This window comes from Nerophis lumbriciformis, linkage group LG15, assembly GCF_033978685.3.
Source record: "Nerophis lumbriciformis linkage group LG15, RoL_Nlum_v2.1, whole genome shotgun sequence".
Taxonomy (NCBI): Eukaryota; Metazoa; Chordata; class Actinopteri; order Syngnathiformes; family Syngnathidae; genus Nerophis; species Nerophis lumbriciformis.
The window spans coordinates 28,035,001-28,054,154 of NC_084562.2; the positions used below are offsets into that span (position 1 = coordinate 28,035,001).

The 19,154-nt window shown below is 42.8% G+C and overlaps 1 protein-coding gene across 4 annotated transcripts in view; it reads left to right on the forward strand.

Moving 5' to 3' along the window:
• pde8a (phosphodiesterase 8A) overlaps nt 1-19,154 on the forward strand; it is a 71,971-nt gene that overhangs the window by 7,732 nt on the left and 45,085 nt on the right. For all 4 annotated transcript variants that reach the window (XR_009816779.1, XM_061974667.1, XM_061974668.1 and 1 more), the window contains exon 2: nt 16,454-16,510. Coding sequence is in view for 3 of the 4 variants with exons in the window: in XM_061974667.1 (XP_061830651.1) it covers nt 16,454-16,510 (57 nt within the window). In the remaining variant the exon portion in view is untranslated. The remainder of the gene's footprint in view (nt 1-16,453; nt 16,511-19,154) is intronic.

Genomic DNA, 19,154 nt, shown 5'->3' on the forward strand with positions numbered 1-19,154 from the left:
TTATGAAAGTACATGTTTTTGTAGAAGAAGAATGATTGATTTCATTCCATCTCCCCAAGTGGCTAAGATGTTCCTGCTAGGAACCTTGTAGAAGACCACCATGTATGCATGATGGTGACAGTGCAGTGTAGAAGACCACCATGTACGCATGATGGTGACAGTGCAGTGTAGAAGACCACCATGTACGCATGATGGTGACAGTCACCGTGGCATGAGTGACACCATCATGCATACATGGTGGTCTTCTACAAACCCCGTTTCCATATGAGTTGGGAAATTGTGTTAGATGTAAATATAAACGGAATACAATGATTTGCAAATCCTTTTCAAGCCATATTCAGTTGAATATGCTACAAAGACAACATATTTAATGTTCAAATTCATAAACTTTATTTTATTTTTGCAAATAATAATTAACTTTAGAATTTCATGGCTGCAACACATGCCAAAGTAGTTGGAAAGGGCATATTCACCACTGTGTTACATGGCCTTTCCTTTTAACAACACTCAGTAAAGGTTTGGGAACTGAGGAGACACATTTTTGAAGCTTCTCAGGTGGAATTCTTTCCCATTCTTGCTTGATGTACAGCTTAAGTTGTTCAACAGTCCGTTGTGCTATTTTAGGCTTCATAATGCGCCACACATTTTCAATGTCTGGACTACAGGCAGGCCAGTCTAGTACCCGCACTCTTTTACAATGAAGCCACGTTGATGTAACACGTGGCTTGGCATTGTCTTGCTGAAATAAGCAGGGGCGTCCATGGTAACGTTGCTTGGATGGCAACATATGTTGCTCCAAAAGCTGTATGTACCTTTCAGCATTAATGGCGCCTTCACAGATGTGTAAGTTACCCATGTCTTGGGCACTAATACACCCCCATACCATCACACATGCTGCCTTTTACACTTTGCGCCTATAACAATCGGGATGGTTCTTTTCCTCTTTGGTCCGGAGGACACGACGTCCACAGTTTCCAAAAACAATTTGAAATGTGGACTCGCCAGAACACTTTTCCACTTTGCATGAGTCCATCTTAGATGAGCTCGGGTCCAGCGAGGCCGACGGCGTTTCTGGGTGTTGTTGATAAACGGTTTTCGCCTTGCATAGGAGAGTTTTAACTTGCACTTACAGATGTAGCGACCGACTGTAGTTACTGACAGTGGGTTTCTGAAGTGTTCCTGAGCCCATGTGGTGATATCCTTTACACGCCAATGTCGCTTGTTGATGCAGTACAGCCTGAGGGATGGAAGGTCACGGGCTTAGCTGCTTACGTGCAGTGATTTCTCCAGATTCTCTGAACCCTTTGATGATATTACGGAGCGTAGATGGTGAAATCCCTAAATTCCTTGCAATAGCTGGTTGAGAAAGGTTTTTCTTAAACTGTTCAACAATTTGCTCACGCATTTGTTGACAAAGTGGTGACCCTCGCCCCATCCTTGTTTGTGAATGACTGAGCATTTCATGGAATCTACTTTTATACCCAATCATGGCACCCACCTGTTCCCTATTAGCCTGCACACCTGTGGGATGTTCCAAATAAGTCTTTGATCTCAACTTTATCAGTATTTATTGCCACCTTTCCCAACTTCTTTGTCACGTGTTGCTGCCATCAAATTCTAAAGTTAATGATTATTTGCAAAAAAAAAAAAGTTTGAGTTTGAACATCAAATATGTTGTCTTTGTAGCATATTCAACTGAATATGGCTTGAAAAGGATTTGCAAATCATTGTATTTAGGGCTGCAGCTAACGATTATTTTTCTATCGATTAATCTATAGATTATTTTTTTCGATTAATCGGTTAATCTATAGATTATTTTTTTCGATTAATCTATAGATTATTTTTCCTTTTACCGATTATTTTTTTTATTTAAAATGAAGAGGAAAAAATAAATGTAGGCCAGTTTTTTCAAAAGGCATGGCTTTTAGTTACAAAAAAAAAGGTATGGCCACTCAGTCAACATTGACAACAACATGACAAAATATTCTGTAACAATGTAAACATTTAAAACTTTTAACATTTAACAAAATTAAAAGTATCTTATTTGCTTTTTAATGTGCAAATATAAAAGTAAACATCCAGTGCAAATCTTAATATTCTGCAATAGTATAAGCATTTCTAAAGTAAAAGTATTGCTTATTTTGCTTTAAAATGTGCAAAAATAAAGCTAAACATCCAATACAAAAAAGTGTACAGTGTAAACATTTCAACAAAAGTAAAAGTATTGCTTATTTTGCTTAATAACACAACAATGATAGTATGATTAAAGTGAAAGTTAATTGTTGGTTTGTACATAGTATATGTAACTGTTAATGTTGTAAAAGGTATTTGCACAACTAATTAACGTTAGCGTTTGTGACACGTCTTGTGCCGTGGGGTTCTTTCAGGACCGACAGACTGAACGCCAGACGGCTTTGCCAGGTTTACAATCTTTTAATTTTACACAAAGTCTTTTCTCTTCCAACTCTTTTCTCTTTCTTTCCTCGCTTTTCAGCTCCTCTTCCTCGCTTGCTCGTCGTCCCCTGTCTCTTGCGGCGTCGCTCCCGGCGCGCCCCGCCTCGCCGCTCGCTCGCCGCCGCCGCCTTTTCCACAGCGTTAAAGAGGAGCGCGTCTTTGTAAACACTGAACAGGCATGCCAAACGCGCCTCTCAGAGCAAACGGTGCTTTAGTTTATGAATTTACAACGCAGATACAAATGACACATTCATGTTTTTGTGTAATAATGACAACGTATACGCACGCGGACGATTGACTTGTTGATGGTGATGGCAAGAACGCTGTCGGGGGTTTTCTTTTCAAATGTTCGTTCATAGCCGTTGTGCTGCTATGATAGGCCATTTCCGCTCGACACAGTGTGCATACAACAACATTATTAGGCCGTTTATTGAAATACTACGACACTTTTGACGACTTTTGGCGTGCTTTTTTCCCCTCGCTCGCATCGTCTGCTTTGCGCTCCGCCATGACAGTAGTGTGACGTAAATATGCGACGCGCCGACGCACAAAAACGGCGTCGACGTATTTACGTAACCGATGACGTCGACTACGTCGACGCGTCGTTACAGCCTTACACACTGATGTCGCTTGTTGATGCAGTACAGCCTGAGGGATGGAAGGTCACGGGCTTAGCTGCTTACGTGCAGTGATTTCTCCAGATTCTCTGAACCCTTTGATGATATTACAGAGCGTAGATGGTGAAATCCCTAAATTCCTTGCAATAGCTGCTTGAGAAAGGTTTTTCTTAAACTGTTCAACAATTTGCTCACGCATTTGTTGACAAAGTGGTGACCCTCGCCCCGTCCTTGTTTGCGAATGACTGAGCATTTCATGGAAGCTGTTTTTATACCCAATCATGGCACCCACCTGTTCCCAATTAGCCTGCACACCTGTGGGATGTTCCAAATAAGTCTTTGATGAGCATTCCTCAACTTTATCAGTATTTATTGCCACCTTTCCCAACTTCTTTGTCACGTGTTGCTGGCATCAAATTCTAAAGTTAATGATTATTTGCAAAAAAAAAAAAGTTTATCAGTTTGAACATCAAATACAGGTAAAAGCCAGTAAATTAGAATATTTTGAAAAACTTGATTTATTTCAGTAATTGCATTCAAAAGGTGTAACTTGTACATTATATTTATTCATTGCACACAGACTGATGCATTCAAATGTTGATTTCATTTAATTTTGATGATTTAAAGTGGCAACAAATGAAAATCCAAAATTCCGTGTGTCACAAAATTAGAATATTACTTAAGGCTAATACAAAAAAGGGATTTTTAGAAATGTTGGCCAACTGAAAAGTATGAAAATGAAAAATATGAGCATGTACAATACTCAATACTTGGTTGGAGCTCCTTTTGCCTCAATTACTGCGTTAATGCGGCGTGGCATGGAGTCGATGAGTTTCTGGCACTGCTCAGGTGTTATGAGAGCCCAGGTTGCTCTGATAGTGGCCTTCAACTCTTCTGCGTTTTTGGGTCTGGCATTCTGCATCTTCCTTTTCACAATACCCCACAGATTTTCTATGGGGCTAAGGTCAGGGGAGTTGGCGGGCCAATTTAGAACAGAAATACCATGGTCCGTAAACCAGGCACGGGTAGATTTTGCGCTGTGTGCAGGCGCCAAGTCCTGTTGGAACTTGAAATCTCCATCTCCATAGAGCAGGTCAGCAGCAGGAAGCATGAAGTGCTCTAAAACTTGCTGGTAGACGGCTGCGTTGACCCTGGATCTCAGGAAACAGAGTGGACCGACACCAGCAGATGACATGGCACCCCAAACCATCACCCAACCATGCAAATTTTGCATTTCCTTTGGAAATCGAGGTCCCAGAGTCTGGAGGAAGACAGGCACAGGATCCACGTTGCCTGAAGTCTAGTGTAAAGTTTCCACCATCAGTGATGGTTTGGGGTGCCATGTCATCTGCTGGTGTCGGTCCACTCTGTTTCCTGAGATCCAGGGTCAACGCAGCCGTCTACCAGCAAGTTTTAGAGCACTTCATGCTTCCTGCTGCTGAGCTGCTCTATGGAGATGGAGATTTCAAGTTCCAACAGGACTTGGCGCCTGCACACAGCGCAAAATCTACCCGTGCCTGGTTTACGGATCATGGTATTTCTGTTCTAAATTGGCCCGCCAACTCCCCTGACCTTAGCCCCATAGAAAATCTGTGGGGTATTGTGAAAAGGAAGATGCAGAATGCCAGACCCAAAAACGCAGAAGAGTTGAAGGCCACTATCAGAGCAACCTGGGCTCTCATAACACCTGAGCAGTGCCAGAAACTCATCGACTCCATGCCACGCCGCATTAACGCAGTAATTGAGGCAAAAGGAGCTCCAACCAAGTATTGAGTATTGTACATGCTCATATTTTTCATTTTCATACTTTTCAGTTGGCCAACATTTCTAAAAATCCCTTTTTTGTATTAGCCTTAAGTAATATTCTAATTTTGTGACACACGGAATTTTGGATTTTCATTTGTTGCCACTTCAAATCATCAAAATTAAATGAAATAAACATTTGAATGCATCAGTCTGTGTGCAATGAATAAATATAATGTACAAGTTACACCTTTTGAATGCAATTACTGAAATAAATCAAGTTTTTCAAAATATTCTAATTTACTGGCTTTTACCTGTATGTTGTCTTTGTAGCATATTCAACTGAATATGGCTTGAAAATGATTTGCAAATCATTTTATTCCGTTTATATTTACATCTAACACAATTTCCCAACTCATATGGAAACAGGGTTTGTAGAAGACCACCATGTATGCATGATGGTGACATCAGCGCTCCTCTTTTAGCAGGTGAAGGAGAGGGGGAGGGGCATCGATGACATAATGCTCTATATTTGCTATTGTTGTGTTATGGAGCGAGGCGGAGCCACAGCAGGTTGCACATGGAGCCTCAGTGGGCGGACTGTGGCTCGTAATCCTGGAAGGCTGCGTGAGGACCGTGGCAGCACGAGTCATGGAAGTCCTGGTCTTGGATTGAAGGAGGCGGGGCAAGCTGCCATGGACAGGTTCCTGGTAAGATGACTTGTGTCTTTGGACCAGGCAGTATTCCACTTGGACTTGCCAAGCTTCTTTACCTTGGTCTTCTGCCGCCTTCACCTTTGGCCTTACCTCCGATGCCAGGAAGGTGGATGCCTCAAGAGCTGCACTTGTAGCGAGACTTGGAGAGAAGTGACTGCAGATGGAACTCGTTCAGAGGAAGTCTGCTCTCAGCTGAATTTGTCTGATGAAGGTCTCCTCACAAGTTGGACTTGGTGATGCTGGGGGCCGACAGGGGTCCATAGGGGCCTACAGGGGTCCATAGGGGCCTACAGGGGTCCATAGGGGCCTACAGGGGTCCATAGGGGCCTACAGGGGTCCATAGGGGCCGACAGGGGTCCATAGGGGCCAACAGGGGTCCATAGAGGCCGACAGGGGTCCATAGAGCGGGTGTAGCAGAGTACGTCTCAGGAAGGGGCGGCTGCTCTCCGGCCTCGCATGGCTTAGGATTGTCCAGGTCTTAGGGTTGTCTTAGGGGGATTTCCCAGTAATCTGGATCAGGACAGAAATATCTTGAAGGTGAACGTTGGAGAAAGTGCTCCACTCTTCTGACTCGTGTTCCACCTGGCAGGGAGGTCCACAGTCCGGCCCTAGGGCCACCTGCAGTTCTTGTTTTTCATTGGCCGCTAGAATATTCTAACACCTTCATTTACAAAACTTAACACCTTCATTTACAAAACTTAACACCTGTCATGACTTGGTCCGGGGTGTGTGCTTTTCCAGGATGCAACGGAAAGTTGGCACGGGCGAGACGGGAATGAAGGTACATGATTTATTTAAACTATCAAAAAAAAAGGAATAAACGAAAAGCGCGCACAAGGGCGGAAGTACAAAACTTGACTATAAACACAAAACTTGCACAATGGCAGAAGCTATGAACAATTAAACAAAACTTGCAAACTATGGCTTGAATAAAGAAAACTTACTTGGCATGGACAAAAAAGGAGCAGCGTGAACGATGGACATGAAAAAATGGACAGAGCATAAATGTGGTGATGTCGTCAGGACGAACAACAGAAAATGAATGAACTTAAATACTATGGACATGATTAGTGAAAGCAGGTGCGTGACTCAAAACGTGAAACAGGTGCGTGACGTGACAGATGAAAACTAATGGTTGCTATGGTGACAAACAAGAGTGCACAATGAATCCAAACGTGGAACAGGTGAAACTAATGGGTAATCATGCAAACAAGACAAGGGAGTGAAAAGCCAGAAACTAAACAAAACATGACTTAAAACAAAACATGATTACATAGACATGACAACACCTTCATATCCTATACAAAACCTAACAGATGTTAAAATGATATCATACGATACACTCTGATGTGATACTACACTATATACAGTATATTAACAATGATATTGTTATATTGGCTGCAGCCCAGATGCTAAAATTATATCATACAATACACTATATACATGGTAGTATACATATATACATGGTAGTATTCATGGTAGTACACATGGTAGTATACATATATACATGGCAGTGACGTGCAGTCACTAGAGGCAGGTGAGGCCGGGCCTCACCTGCCATCATGGAAAGAAAAAAAATGTAAAAAGAAAAAAAAAAAAATTAAATTGTTATATGTATCCAGTGATTATACTATAAAGTTATTTTCCATTTAACTTCACCAGTTTTAGATTATTTTTATTCAAAATTGCTGAATTTTCACATTTGCCGTTCAAATACTGAGAAGAGACGGTGCGGTGATCAGCAGCCAGTCGAGGCACGTCACTCAGTGCCTCAACATGGATTGCGCAATGACTCGGCTAACTGCTGGCCTGCTGTGCAGATACACCTGCAGACTGCAGGTGTACCTAATTCACAACTCCTCCAACACGAACATTATTGTTTTTGCACTTTTTGGCTTCTTATGAAATAACTTTTGTAACCTATTTTCATGGGCTTTCCTCTTTGTGATGTTAAGTTCCTGTTATGCGCTGTTATACAGTATAATGCCTTGAGCTCTTATTTTGAAGGCGCTAAGAGCGGAAGTGATGTCACGTTGCGGAGGTTTTTGAAAGAAGGTAAATAAAGTGGTCCTGGTGTAAACTGGAGCCTCCGTGTTTGTTATTTTGTAGTTTCATACAGTATAGGCCACATTTATAAACCCTCGGTTACACTTTTTTAAATAGATTCAATCTTGCACGTGGAAAGTTGAAGTGAGGGCTTTAGTTGCGGTGCATGGACTTAATTTATAAGTAAAGGTAAGACCATAATAACGTTTTTTTTAATTAAATGTGCTTTTTTGTGTGCTACAGTTTGTATGTGTAAAGTTAAAGTAGCAATGATTGTCACACACACACTAAGTGTGGTGAAATTTGTCCTCTGCATTTGACCCATCCCCTTAATCACCCCCTGGGAGGTGAGGGGAGCAGTGGGCAGTGATTTAACCCCCAATTCCAAGCCTTGATGCTGAGTGCCAAGCAGGGAAGAATGCTGGTATGAGCTTTTAAACATAACCCGTTAACTGCTGCCAATCAAATGGTGAATAAGATACTCTTTAGGGTTCATATGTTTGTAAATCTGACTGTGATGAAGTCAGTGCCTCACCAGCCATCAACCTCACCGCACGTCACTGATACATGGTAGTATTCGTGGTAGTACACATGGTAGTATACATATATACATGGTAGAATACACTATGTATTAGAGATGCGCGGATAGGCAATTATTTCATCCGCAACCGCATCAGAAAGTCGTCAACCATCCGCCATCCACCCGATGTAACATTTGATCAGAACCGCACCCGCCCGTTGTTATATATCTAATATAGACGATGCAAGGCATTAGTGAGGTTATAAAGCTTTTGCCTGTTAAAGAAAGGAGACTGATCCAATGCAGCACAGACATTCGCGTGCCACGCTGTCACGACCCAGACGCACACCAGTGGGCAATCATATGGGAGCCGCGCTGAGCGCACATCCAAGCGCGTCTCGCTGCCGGCGACGGCCGGGTATGGGCCCGACGCTCCAGCGCCATCCATTTTCAGGGCTAGTTGATTCGGCAGGTGGGTTGTTACACACTCCTTAGCGGGTTCCGACTTCCATGGCCACCGTCCTGCTGTCTATATCAACCAGGGTGAGCCCCACCCCTTTCGTGGGCGCACTGCGCGCGGAGTGACCCCTGTTACGCGCCCCCGGCAACAGGGGTGGCGGGCAGGTAAGCTGCGCGGGCGGAGCGCGCGGAGTGACCCCTGTTACGAGTCCCCGGCCACGGGGGTGGCGGGCAGGTAAGCTGCTTACCTGCTGCGCGTGACGCCGGCCGCGGCGAAGGCGGACGAGGCGGGGTGTCGGTGCGGTGGGCGCGGTGGTGAGCCTGGACGTGCGTCGGGCCCTTCTCGCGGATCGCCTCAGCTACGGCTCCCGGTGGGGCCCTCTCGGGGGAAGGGGCCTCGGTCCCGGACCCGGCGATGCGTCCCTTCTCCGCTCCGTAAAAGTGTCCATCTCTTTTTTTTTTCTTCTTCTGTTGTGGCATATGCAGCAGGTGCCTGCTCGTTTTTCGTATGTGGGTAACAACATTTAACTATGTATATATATTTCCCAATTGGTTTAACTGCCACCCGCCTGAATCTATTTAAAATCCAATTTTTTTTTATTTCAACCGCCCGACCCGACCCGACCCGACCCGACCCGCGGATAAAATCTAATTTTTTTAAATTCCATCCGTCCGATCCGCGGATAATCCGCGGACTCCGCTGTTGTGCCCGCAAACCGCGCATCTCTACTATGTATACATGTTAGTATTCATATACTGTATATACATGGTAGTATACACTATACAGTTGTGGTCTTGTAAAGAACATCATGTCATGGCTGTCTTGACTTTACAATCATTTCTTATTGTTTTGTGATGTAGTGATTGGAGCACATACTTGTTGCTCACTAAAAGCATTCATGAAGTTTGCTTCTTTTATGAATTTATTATGGCTCTACTGAAAATGTGAGGGTCAAAAGTATACATACAGCAATGTTAATATTTGCTTACATGTAGGGATGTCCCGATCCGATATTTGGATCGGATCGGCTGCCGATATTTGCCAAAAATTGCGTATCGGCAAGGCATGGGAAAATGCCGATTCAGATCCAGTTTAAAAAAAACTCCGGTCCGTGTTTTCCAACGCACCGATTTAAATAATACATTCCACTTTTCTGCTGCTCCGTAATTTCCGTTCCGCATTTTCCAGCACACCTTCAACACATCCACAATTCTCACGCAGTTGCTTTTAGCTGCTGGCATTACACGACAGGCTCTTCTCACTCTTTCCTGTGTCTCCCTCTTACAGACAGCAAGCGCACCTTCTTACACACGTCACATACTGTCACGACATACGTCATATACGTATACGTCCTCTCCCAGCAGAGAGGTAGCAGCATGGCTAACGTTAGCTGTGATGCTAGCGCAGCCGTGCGAGCAACGCTCCCTCTAAGGTGCTCGCATATCAAACTCTTTTGGCTGTCTTTTTGACACTTACATCAGGCGCCCCCCTCCACACCCTGGATTATAAATAATGTAAATAATTCAATGTGATTATCTTGTGTGATGACTGTATTATGATGATAGTATATATCTGATAGTATATATCTGTATCATGAATCAATTTAAGTGGACCCCGACTTAAACAAGTGTAAAAACTTATTGGGGTGTTACCATTTAGTGGTCAATTGTACGGAATATGTACTTCACTGTGCAACCTACTAATAAAAGTCTCAATCAATCAATCAAAACACATAGAATCATCATACTGCTGTGATTATATGCATCAAGTGTTCATTCAAGGCTAAGGCAAAATATCCAGATATATATTGTGTATCGCAATATGGCCTTAAAATATCGCAATATTAAAAAAAGGCCATATCGCCCAGCCCTAGTTCAATGATGCCATTTCTGTTTGTCATGTATAATTGTGTCTATTTTGTGTTTATCCTTGAATAAACAGGTCAGTTTCTTGTTACCAACCATTGTGTATTATTCAAACTCCCCTAATTCAGCTGGCTAGTTGTTATCAAGAGTACTAAAACCCTTTTCAACATGATTCTGACAACTAAGTAGGCTAAATAACTTTAAACTTTAATACATGCTCGGATAGGCCAGTGTCAGTATCGGTATCGGATCGGAAATGCAAAAACAATATCGGTATCGGATCGGAAGTGCAAAAACCTGGATCGGGACATCCCTACTTACATGTCCCTTGGCAAGTTTACCTGCAATAAGGCGCTTTTGGTAGCCATCCACAAGCTTCTGCTTGACCACTTGACCACTAAATTGCTGCAGTTCAGCTAAATGTGTTGCTTTTCTGACATGGACTTGTTTCTTCAGCAGTAGTGTAGGTGTACCCTACACCTACACCTACACCTACACTACATTACAACTCAGCTCGGTTACACTACACTACACTACACTAGGGATGTCCCGATCCAGGTTTTTGCACTTCCGATCCGATACCGATATTGTTTTTTGCATTTCCGATCCGATTCCGATACTGACCGATACCGATACTGACCGATACTGGCCTATCCGAGCATGTATTAAAGTTTAAAGTTATTTAGCCTACTTAGTTGTCAGAATCATGTTGAAAAGGGTTTTAGTACTCTTGATAACAACTAGCCAGCTGAATTAGGGGAGTTTGAATAATACACAATGGTTGGTAACAAGAAACTGACCTGTTTATTCAAGGATAAACACAAAATAGACAAAATTATACATGACAAACAGAAATGGCATCATTGAACTAGGGCTGGGCGATATGGCCTTTTTTTAATATTGCGATATTTTAAGGCCATATTGCGATACACAATATATATCTCGATATTTTGCCTTAGCCTTGAATGAACACTTGATGCATATAATCACAGCAGTATGATGATTCTATGTGTCTACATTAAAACATTCTTCTTCATACTGCATTAATATATGCTACTTTTAAACTTTCATGCAGAGAAGGAAATCACAACTAAAAAAATCACTAATTTTTTCATACGGTGTTGATGTGGAAATCTTTGCCATTTTGATGGTGTGGACGTGTGGCAGCGAATGGAGATAAGCGTCTCGACAGACGTCACAATATTTGAACAGTGATGACGAAAACTGTTGTCTCTGTCGTGTCCGTGTGTCGAAAATTGTTATGCGCTTATTTTTTTATTTGATTTTGTGCGTGGCATAGATTTGCCGTGCGCAGAGGACGCTTGAGCAGGCGCGCACCTTAGCGGCTGCGCTAGCATCACAGCTAACGTTAGCCACGCCGCTACCTCGCTCTCTGCTGGGAGAGGACGTATACGTATGTGACGTATGACGTGACAGTATGTGACGTATGACGTGACAGTATGTGACGTGTGTAAGAAGGTGCGCTCGCTGTCTGTGAGAGGGAGACACAGGAAAGAGTGAGAAGAGCCTGTCGTGTAATGCCAGCAGCTAAAAGCAACTGCGTGAGAATTGTGGATGTGTTGAAGGTGTGCTGGAAAATGCGGAACGGAAATTAGGGAGCAGCAGAAAAGTGGAATGTATTATTTAAATAGGTGCGTTAGAAAACACGGACCGGAGTTTTTTTTTAAACTGGATCTGGATCGGCATTTTCCCATGCCTTGCCGATACGCAATTTTTGGCAAATATCGGCAGCCGATCCGATCCAAATATCGGATCGGGACATCCCTACACTATACCTACACTTACAACTACACTACACCTACACTACACTTACACTTGCATTTACACTTGCACTACAAATGCACTACACTACACTACACCTACACTTACACGACACTACACCTACAACTACACTACACTTACACTACAACTGCACTACCACCACACTTACACCTACACTACACTACACTGGAGTACACTACAGTAGAGTAGAGTATGTGGACTGTTTACATAGAAGAGGAATTATAGTGGGAATACCATCCATAAGGGGCTTTGTTGCTATGGTTACTAACCCTTGAGCTGGGTTCCATTTCGTGGAAAAGAAGCCAAATTAGTTGCAGACAGAAATATTCAGATTTGATGCAATGAATAAAAAAAAAAGTGTGTGTATATATATATATATATATATATATATATATATATATATATATATATATATATATATATATATATATATATATACATACCTGCCAACTACTCCGGTTTTCCCGTAATTCGTACGGTTTTCATCAACCTATTCCGGGTTACGGTTGCAGTGATAAAAAATACGGTTTTTCATTAATTAAAAAAAAAAAAGGGTGAAAACTACGCGAATTGCACCTTGTGCAGACAAGATTTTTCGATCGGACACGGAGGAATTAGCGATGTAAAAGACCACGTCGGGACAAAAGAACACAAGTCTAATGCCGTTGCTAGCGATACAAGTGGAAAACTTTCAACGTTTTTCGTCGCCCAAACAGATTCTTTGGATGTGATAAATGCCGAAGTTTTATTTACGGAGGCAATAATTGAGCATGGACTTCCAATCGCACTGGCTGATCACATGGGACAGTTAAATGTTTGTAATGCAACCTTAAAAAATCATTACGCGGTGATCGCGATCCCAAAAATAAACTTTTCTTGCATGATAATGTCCAGAAAAACTCGCTTTATATTACTATAGAGTCCTTTTAATGAATGAGTTTGATGGTTTATCACAAACCTTAAATGAAAGAAGTCCTTTGTTCTCCTGCACCATGCATGCGCTTTGGCCTTGCGTCGTGTTTGGTGCGCAATCCTGTCGGCTGTATTTCACAGCACGTCTTTGACAACTTGAAGTGGCATAAAACATTTAAAACAAAGGGGTTATAGGAACAATCACTTTCAGTGTTTTATGCCACTTCAAGTTGTCAAAGACGGTATGCTGGTGCCCGACTGCCACAAGTGGAACAAACATTTGAAACAAAGGGGTTATAGGAACACCGGCGGTGAGGGATGCCGTCAAGCTGAAGAAGGAGTCCTATCGGGTTCTTTTGGCTCATAGGACTCCTGAGGCAGCGGACAAGTACCGACAGGCCAAGCGGTGTGCGGCTTCAGCGGTCGCAGAGGCAAAAACTCGGACATGGGAGGAGTTCGGTGAGGCCATGGAAAACGACTTCCGGACGGCTTCGAAGCAATTCTGGTCCACCATCCGCCGCCTCAGGAAGGGGAAGCAGTGCACTAGCAACACCGTGTATGGTGAGGATGGTGTTCTGCTGACCTCGACTGCGGATGTTGTGGATCGGTGGAGGGAATACTTCGAAGACCTCCTCAATCCCACCAACACGTCTTCCTATGAGGAAGCAGTGCCTGGGGAGTCTGTGGTGGGCTCTCCTATTTCTGGGGCTGAGGTTACTGAGGTAGTTAAAAAGCTCCTCGGTGGCAAGGCCCCGGGGGTAGATGAGATCCGCCCGGAGTTCCTTAAGGCTCTGGATGCTGTGGGGCTGTCTTGGTTGACAAGACTCTGCAGCATCGCGTGGACATCGGGGGCGGTACCTCTGGATTGGCAGACCGGGGTGGTGGTTCCTCTCTTTAAGAAGGGGAACCGGAGGGTGTGTTCTAACTATCGTGGGATCACACTCCTCAGCCTTCCCGGTAAGGTCTATTCAGGTGTACTGGAGAGGAGGCTACGCCGGATAGTCGAACCTCGGATTCAGGAGGAACAGTGTGGTTTTCGTCCTGGTCGTGGAACTGTGGACCAGCTCTATACTCTCGGCAGGGTCCTTGAGGGTGCATGGGAGTTTGCCCAACCAGTCTACATGTGTTTTGTGGACTTGGAGAAGGCATTCGACCGTGTCCCTCGGGAAGTCCTGTGGGGAGTGCTCAGAGAGTACGGGGTATCGGACTGTCTGATTGTGGCAGTCCGCTCCCTGTATGATCAGTGCCAGAGCTTGGTCCGCATTGCCGGTAGTAAGTCGGACACGTTTCCAGTGAGGGTAGGACTCCGCCAAGGCTGCCCTTTGTCACCGATTCTGTTCATAACTTTTATGGACAGAATTTCTAGGCGCAGTCAAGGCGTTGAGGGGATCTGGTTTGGTGGCTGCAGGATTACGTCTCTGCTTTTTGCAGATGATGTGGTCCTGATGGCTTCATCTGGCCAGGATCTTCAGCTCTCACTGGATCGGTTCGCAGCTGAGTGTGAAGCGACTGGGATGAGAATCAGCACCTCCAAGTCCGAGTCCATGGTTCTCGCCCGGAAAAGGGTGGAGTGCCATCTCCGGGTTGGGGAGGAGATCTTGTCCCAAGTGGAGGAGTTCAAGTACCTCGGAGTCTTGTTCACGAGTGAGGGAAGAGTGGATGGTGAGATCGACAGGCGGATCGGTGCGGCGTATTCAGTAATGCGGACGCTGTATCGATCCGTTGTGGTGAAGAAGGAGCTGAGCCGGAAGGCAAAGCTCTCAATTTACCGGTCGATCTACGTTCCCATCCTCACCTATGGTCATGAGCTTTGGGTTATGACCGAAAGGACAAGATCACGGGTACAAGCGGCCGAAATGAGTTTCCTCCGCCGGGTGGCAGGGCTCTCCCTTAGAGATAGGGTGAGAAGCTCTGTCATCCGGGGGGAGCTCAAAGTAAAGCCGCTGCTCCTCCACATGGAGAGGAGCCAGATGAGGTGGTTCGGGCATCTGGTCAGGATGCCACCCGAACGCCTCCCTAGGGAGGTGTTTAGGGCACGTCCGACCGGTAGGAGGCCACGGGGAAGACCCAGGACACGTTGGGAAGACTATGTCTCCCGGCTGGCCTGGGAATGCCTCGGGGTCCCACGGGAAGAGCTGGACGAAGTGGCTGGGGAGAGGGAAGTCTGGGCTTCCCTGCTTAGGCTGCTGCCCCCGCGACCCGACCTCGGATAAGCGGAAGAAGATGGATGGATGGATGGATGGATGGATGGATTATTACAATTACTTGTCTCACTCTCCAGTCATTACAATTATTATTATTACAATTCATTGTCTCACTCTCCAATCTTTACAATTATTATTATTATTATTACAATTATTACTTGTCTCACTCTCCAATCATTACAATTATTATTATTACAATTACTTGTCTCACTCTCCATTCATTACAATTATTATTATTATTACAATTACTTGTCTCACTCTCCATTCATTACAATTATTATTATTACAATTACTTGTCTCACTCTCCAATCATTACAATTATTATAATTCAATTACTTGTCTCACTCTCCATTCATTACAATTATTATTATTACAATTATGACTTGTCTCACTCTCCAATCATTACAATTATTATTATTACAATTAATTGTCTCACTCTCCAATCTTTACAATTATTATTATTATTATTACAATTATTACTTGTCTCACTCTCCATTCATTACAATTATTATTATTACAATTACTTGTCTCACTCTCCAATCATTACAATTATTATTATTACAATTACTTGTCTCACTCTCCAATCATTACAATTATTATTATTACAATTACTTGTCTCACTCTCCAATCATTACAATTATTATTATTGTAATTACTTGTCTCACTCTCCAATCATTACAATTATTATTATTGTAATTACTTGTCTCACTCTCCAATCATTACAATTGTTATTATTGTAATTACTTGTCTCACTCTCCAATCATTACAATTATTATTATTGTAATTATCATTACAATAACTAATTACTTGTAAAGATGATTGACTTTTCTGTGACACAAGAGGACCTCCATGTGTTTTACTACAATACAAACTGTACACTGACTACTCCAAAGTATATCCAGGTTTTGTTACTCTTCCTCTTCTGCTGAAACATCTGCTGGGGAACAAATAGTGACACACCTTTTTATACCTTTGGAAAGATCTTAAAATGACATCAAATGTCTGATAAAAACTACTTTTAGGTGTTACTATAGTGTATTTAAAATACTTTCATGTATTGCTACAGTGTATGTCAAATACTTTGAAGTACTAATGTGTGTACTTGTGTTTCAGAGCACGTTGACACAGGTGCAGTTTGGACCAATGAAGTTACTTCAAGACTCACTTCAGGTGTGTGATATCATATCATATTTATATACATTTATCATATTTATACACAGGTATCATCGTATTATCATATTTATACACATGTATCATCATATTATCATATGTATATACTGTACATGTATCATCATATCATATTTAAACACATGTATCATCATATTGTCATATTTATACACATGTATCATCATATTATCATATATTAGTCTAAGACTAGATGTGACCAATCTAAGTATAAGACTAGTTCTGACCGATCTAAGTCTAAGACTACATGTGACCAATCTAAGACTAGATGTGACCGATCTAAGTCTAAGACCAGTTGTGACCAATCTAAGACTAGATGTGACCAATCTAAGACTAGATGTGACCAATATAAGTCTAAGACTAGTTCTGACCGATCTAAGTCTAAGACTACATGTGACCAATCTAAGTCTAAGACTAGTTCTGACCGATCTAAGTCTAAGACTACATGTGACCAATCTAAGACTAGATGTGACCAATCTAAGTCTAAGACTAGTTCTGACCGATCTAAGTCTAAGACTAGATGTGACCAATCTAAGACTTAGATGTGACCAGTCTAAGTCTAAGACTAGATGTGACCAATCTAAGACTAGATGTGACCAATCTAAGACTAGTTGTGACCGATCTAAGTCTAAGACTAGATGTGACCAATCTAAGACTAGATGTGACCAATCTAAGAGTAGATGTGACCAATCTAAGTCTAAGACTAGTTGTGACCGATCTAAGTCTAAGACTAGCTGTGACCAATCTAAGACTAGATGTGACCAATCTAAGACTAGATGTGACCAGTCTAAGTCTAAGACTTGATGTGACCAATCTAAGAAGTAAGACTAGAAGTGACCAATCTAAGTCTAAGACTAGTTGTGACCAATCTAAGTAAGACTAGAAGTGACCAATCTAAGTCTAAGACTAGATGTGACCAATCTAAGTCTAAGACTAGATGTGACCAATCTAAGAAGTAAGACTAGAAGTGACCAATCTAAGTCTAAGACTAGATGTGACCAATCTAAGTCTAAGACCAGTTGTGACCGGTCTAAGTATAAGACTACATGTGACCAATCTAAGTCTAAGACTAGTTCTGACCGATCTAAGTCTAAGACTACATGTGACCAATCTAAGACTAGATGTGACCAATCTAAGTCTAAGACTAGTTCTGACCGATCTAAGTCTAAGACTAGATGTGACCAATCTAAGACTAGAAGTGACCAATCTAAGTCTAAGACTACATGTGACCAATCTAAGTCTAAGACTAGTTCTGACCGATCTAAGTCTAAGACTACATGTGACCAATCTAAGACTAGATGTGACCAATCTAAGTCTAAGACTAGTTCTGACCGATCTAAGTCTAAGACTAGATGTGACCAATCTAAGTCTAAGACTAGATGTGACCAATCTAAGTCTAAGACTAGATGTGACCAATCTAAGAAGTAAGACTAGAAGTGACCAATCTAAGTCTAAGACTAGATGTGACCAATCTAAGTCTAAGACCAGTTGTGACCGGTCTAAGTATAAGACTACATGTGACCAATCTAAGTCTAAGACTAGTTCTGACCGATCTAAGTCTAAGACTACATGTGACCAATCTAAGACTAGATGTGACCAATCTAAGTCTAAGACTAGTTCTGACCGATCTAAGTCTAAGACTAGATGTGACCAATCTAAGACTAGAAGTGACCAATCTAAGTCTAAGACTACATGTGACCAATCTAAGTCTAAGACTAGTTCTGACCGATCTAAGTCTAAGACTACATGTGACCAATCTAAGACTAGATGTGACCAATCTAAGTCTAAGACTAGTTCTGACCGATCTAAGTCTAAGACTAGATGTGACCAATCTAAGTCTAAGACTAGATGTGACCAATCTAAGTCTAAGACTAGATGTGACCAATCCAAGTAAGACTAGATGTGACCGATCTAAGACTAGATGTGACCAGTCTAAGTCTAAGACTAGATGTGACCAATCTAAGACTAGATGTGAACAATCTAAGTAAGACTAGATGTGACCGATCTAAGACTAGATGTGACCAGTCTAAGTCTAAGACTAGATGTGACCAATCTAAGACTAGATGTGACCAATCTAAGTCTAAGACTAGATCAGTCCAGTTGGGTGGACTGAAGGTCCTGAGACGTGTTTTTAAAAGAATCTTTGCAACATTAGTCCAATCATGTTGCCATAAAACCAAACCACTGACAAAACGTCTCACCCTCTTTAGCGTTAGCATTAGCCATGTCTTGCTAAGGAAGTAAGCTACAGAGGTCCTGAGTGGTGTCTTCTCTTGGCTGACTGGTGTCTTCTCTTGGCTGACTGGTGTCTTCTCTTGGCTGACTGGTGTCTTCTCTTGGCTGAGTGGTGTCTTCTCTTGGCTGAGTGGTGTCTTCTCTTGGCTGAGTGGTGTCTTCTCTTGGCTGAGTGGTGTCTTCTCTTGGCTGACTGGTGTCTTCTCTTGGCTGACTGGTGTCTTCTCTTGGCTGACTGGTGTCTTCTCTTGGCTGACTGGTGTCTTCTCTTGGCTGAGTGGTGTCTTCTCTTGGCTGACTGGTGTCTTCTCTTGGCTGACTGGTGTCTTCTCTTGGCTGACTGGTGTCTTCTCTTGGCTGACTGGTGTCTTCTCTTGGCTGAGTGGTGTCTTCT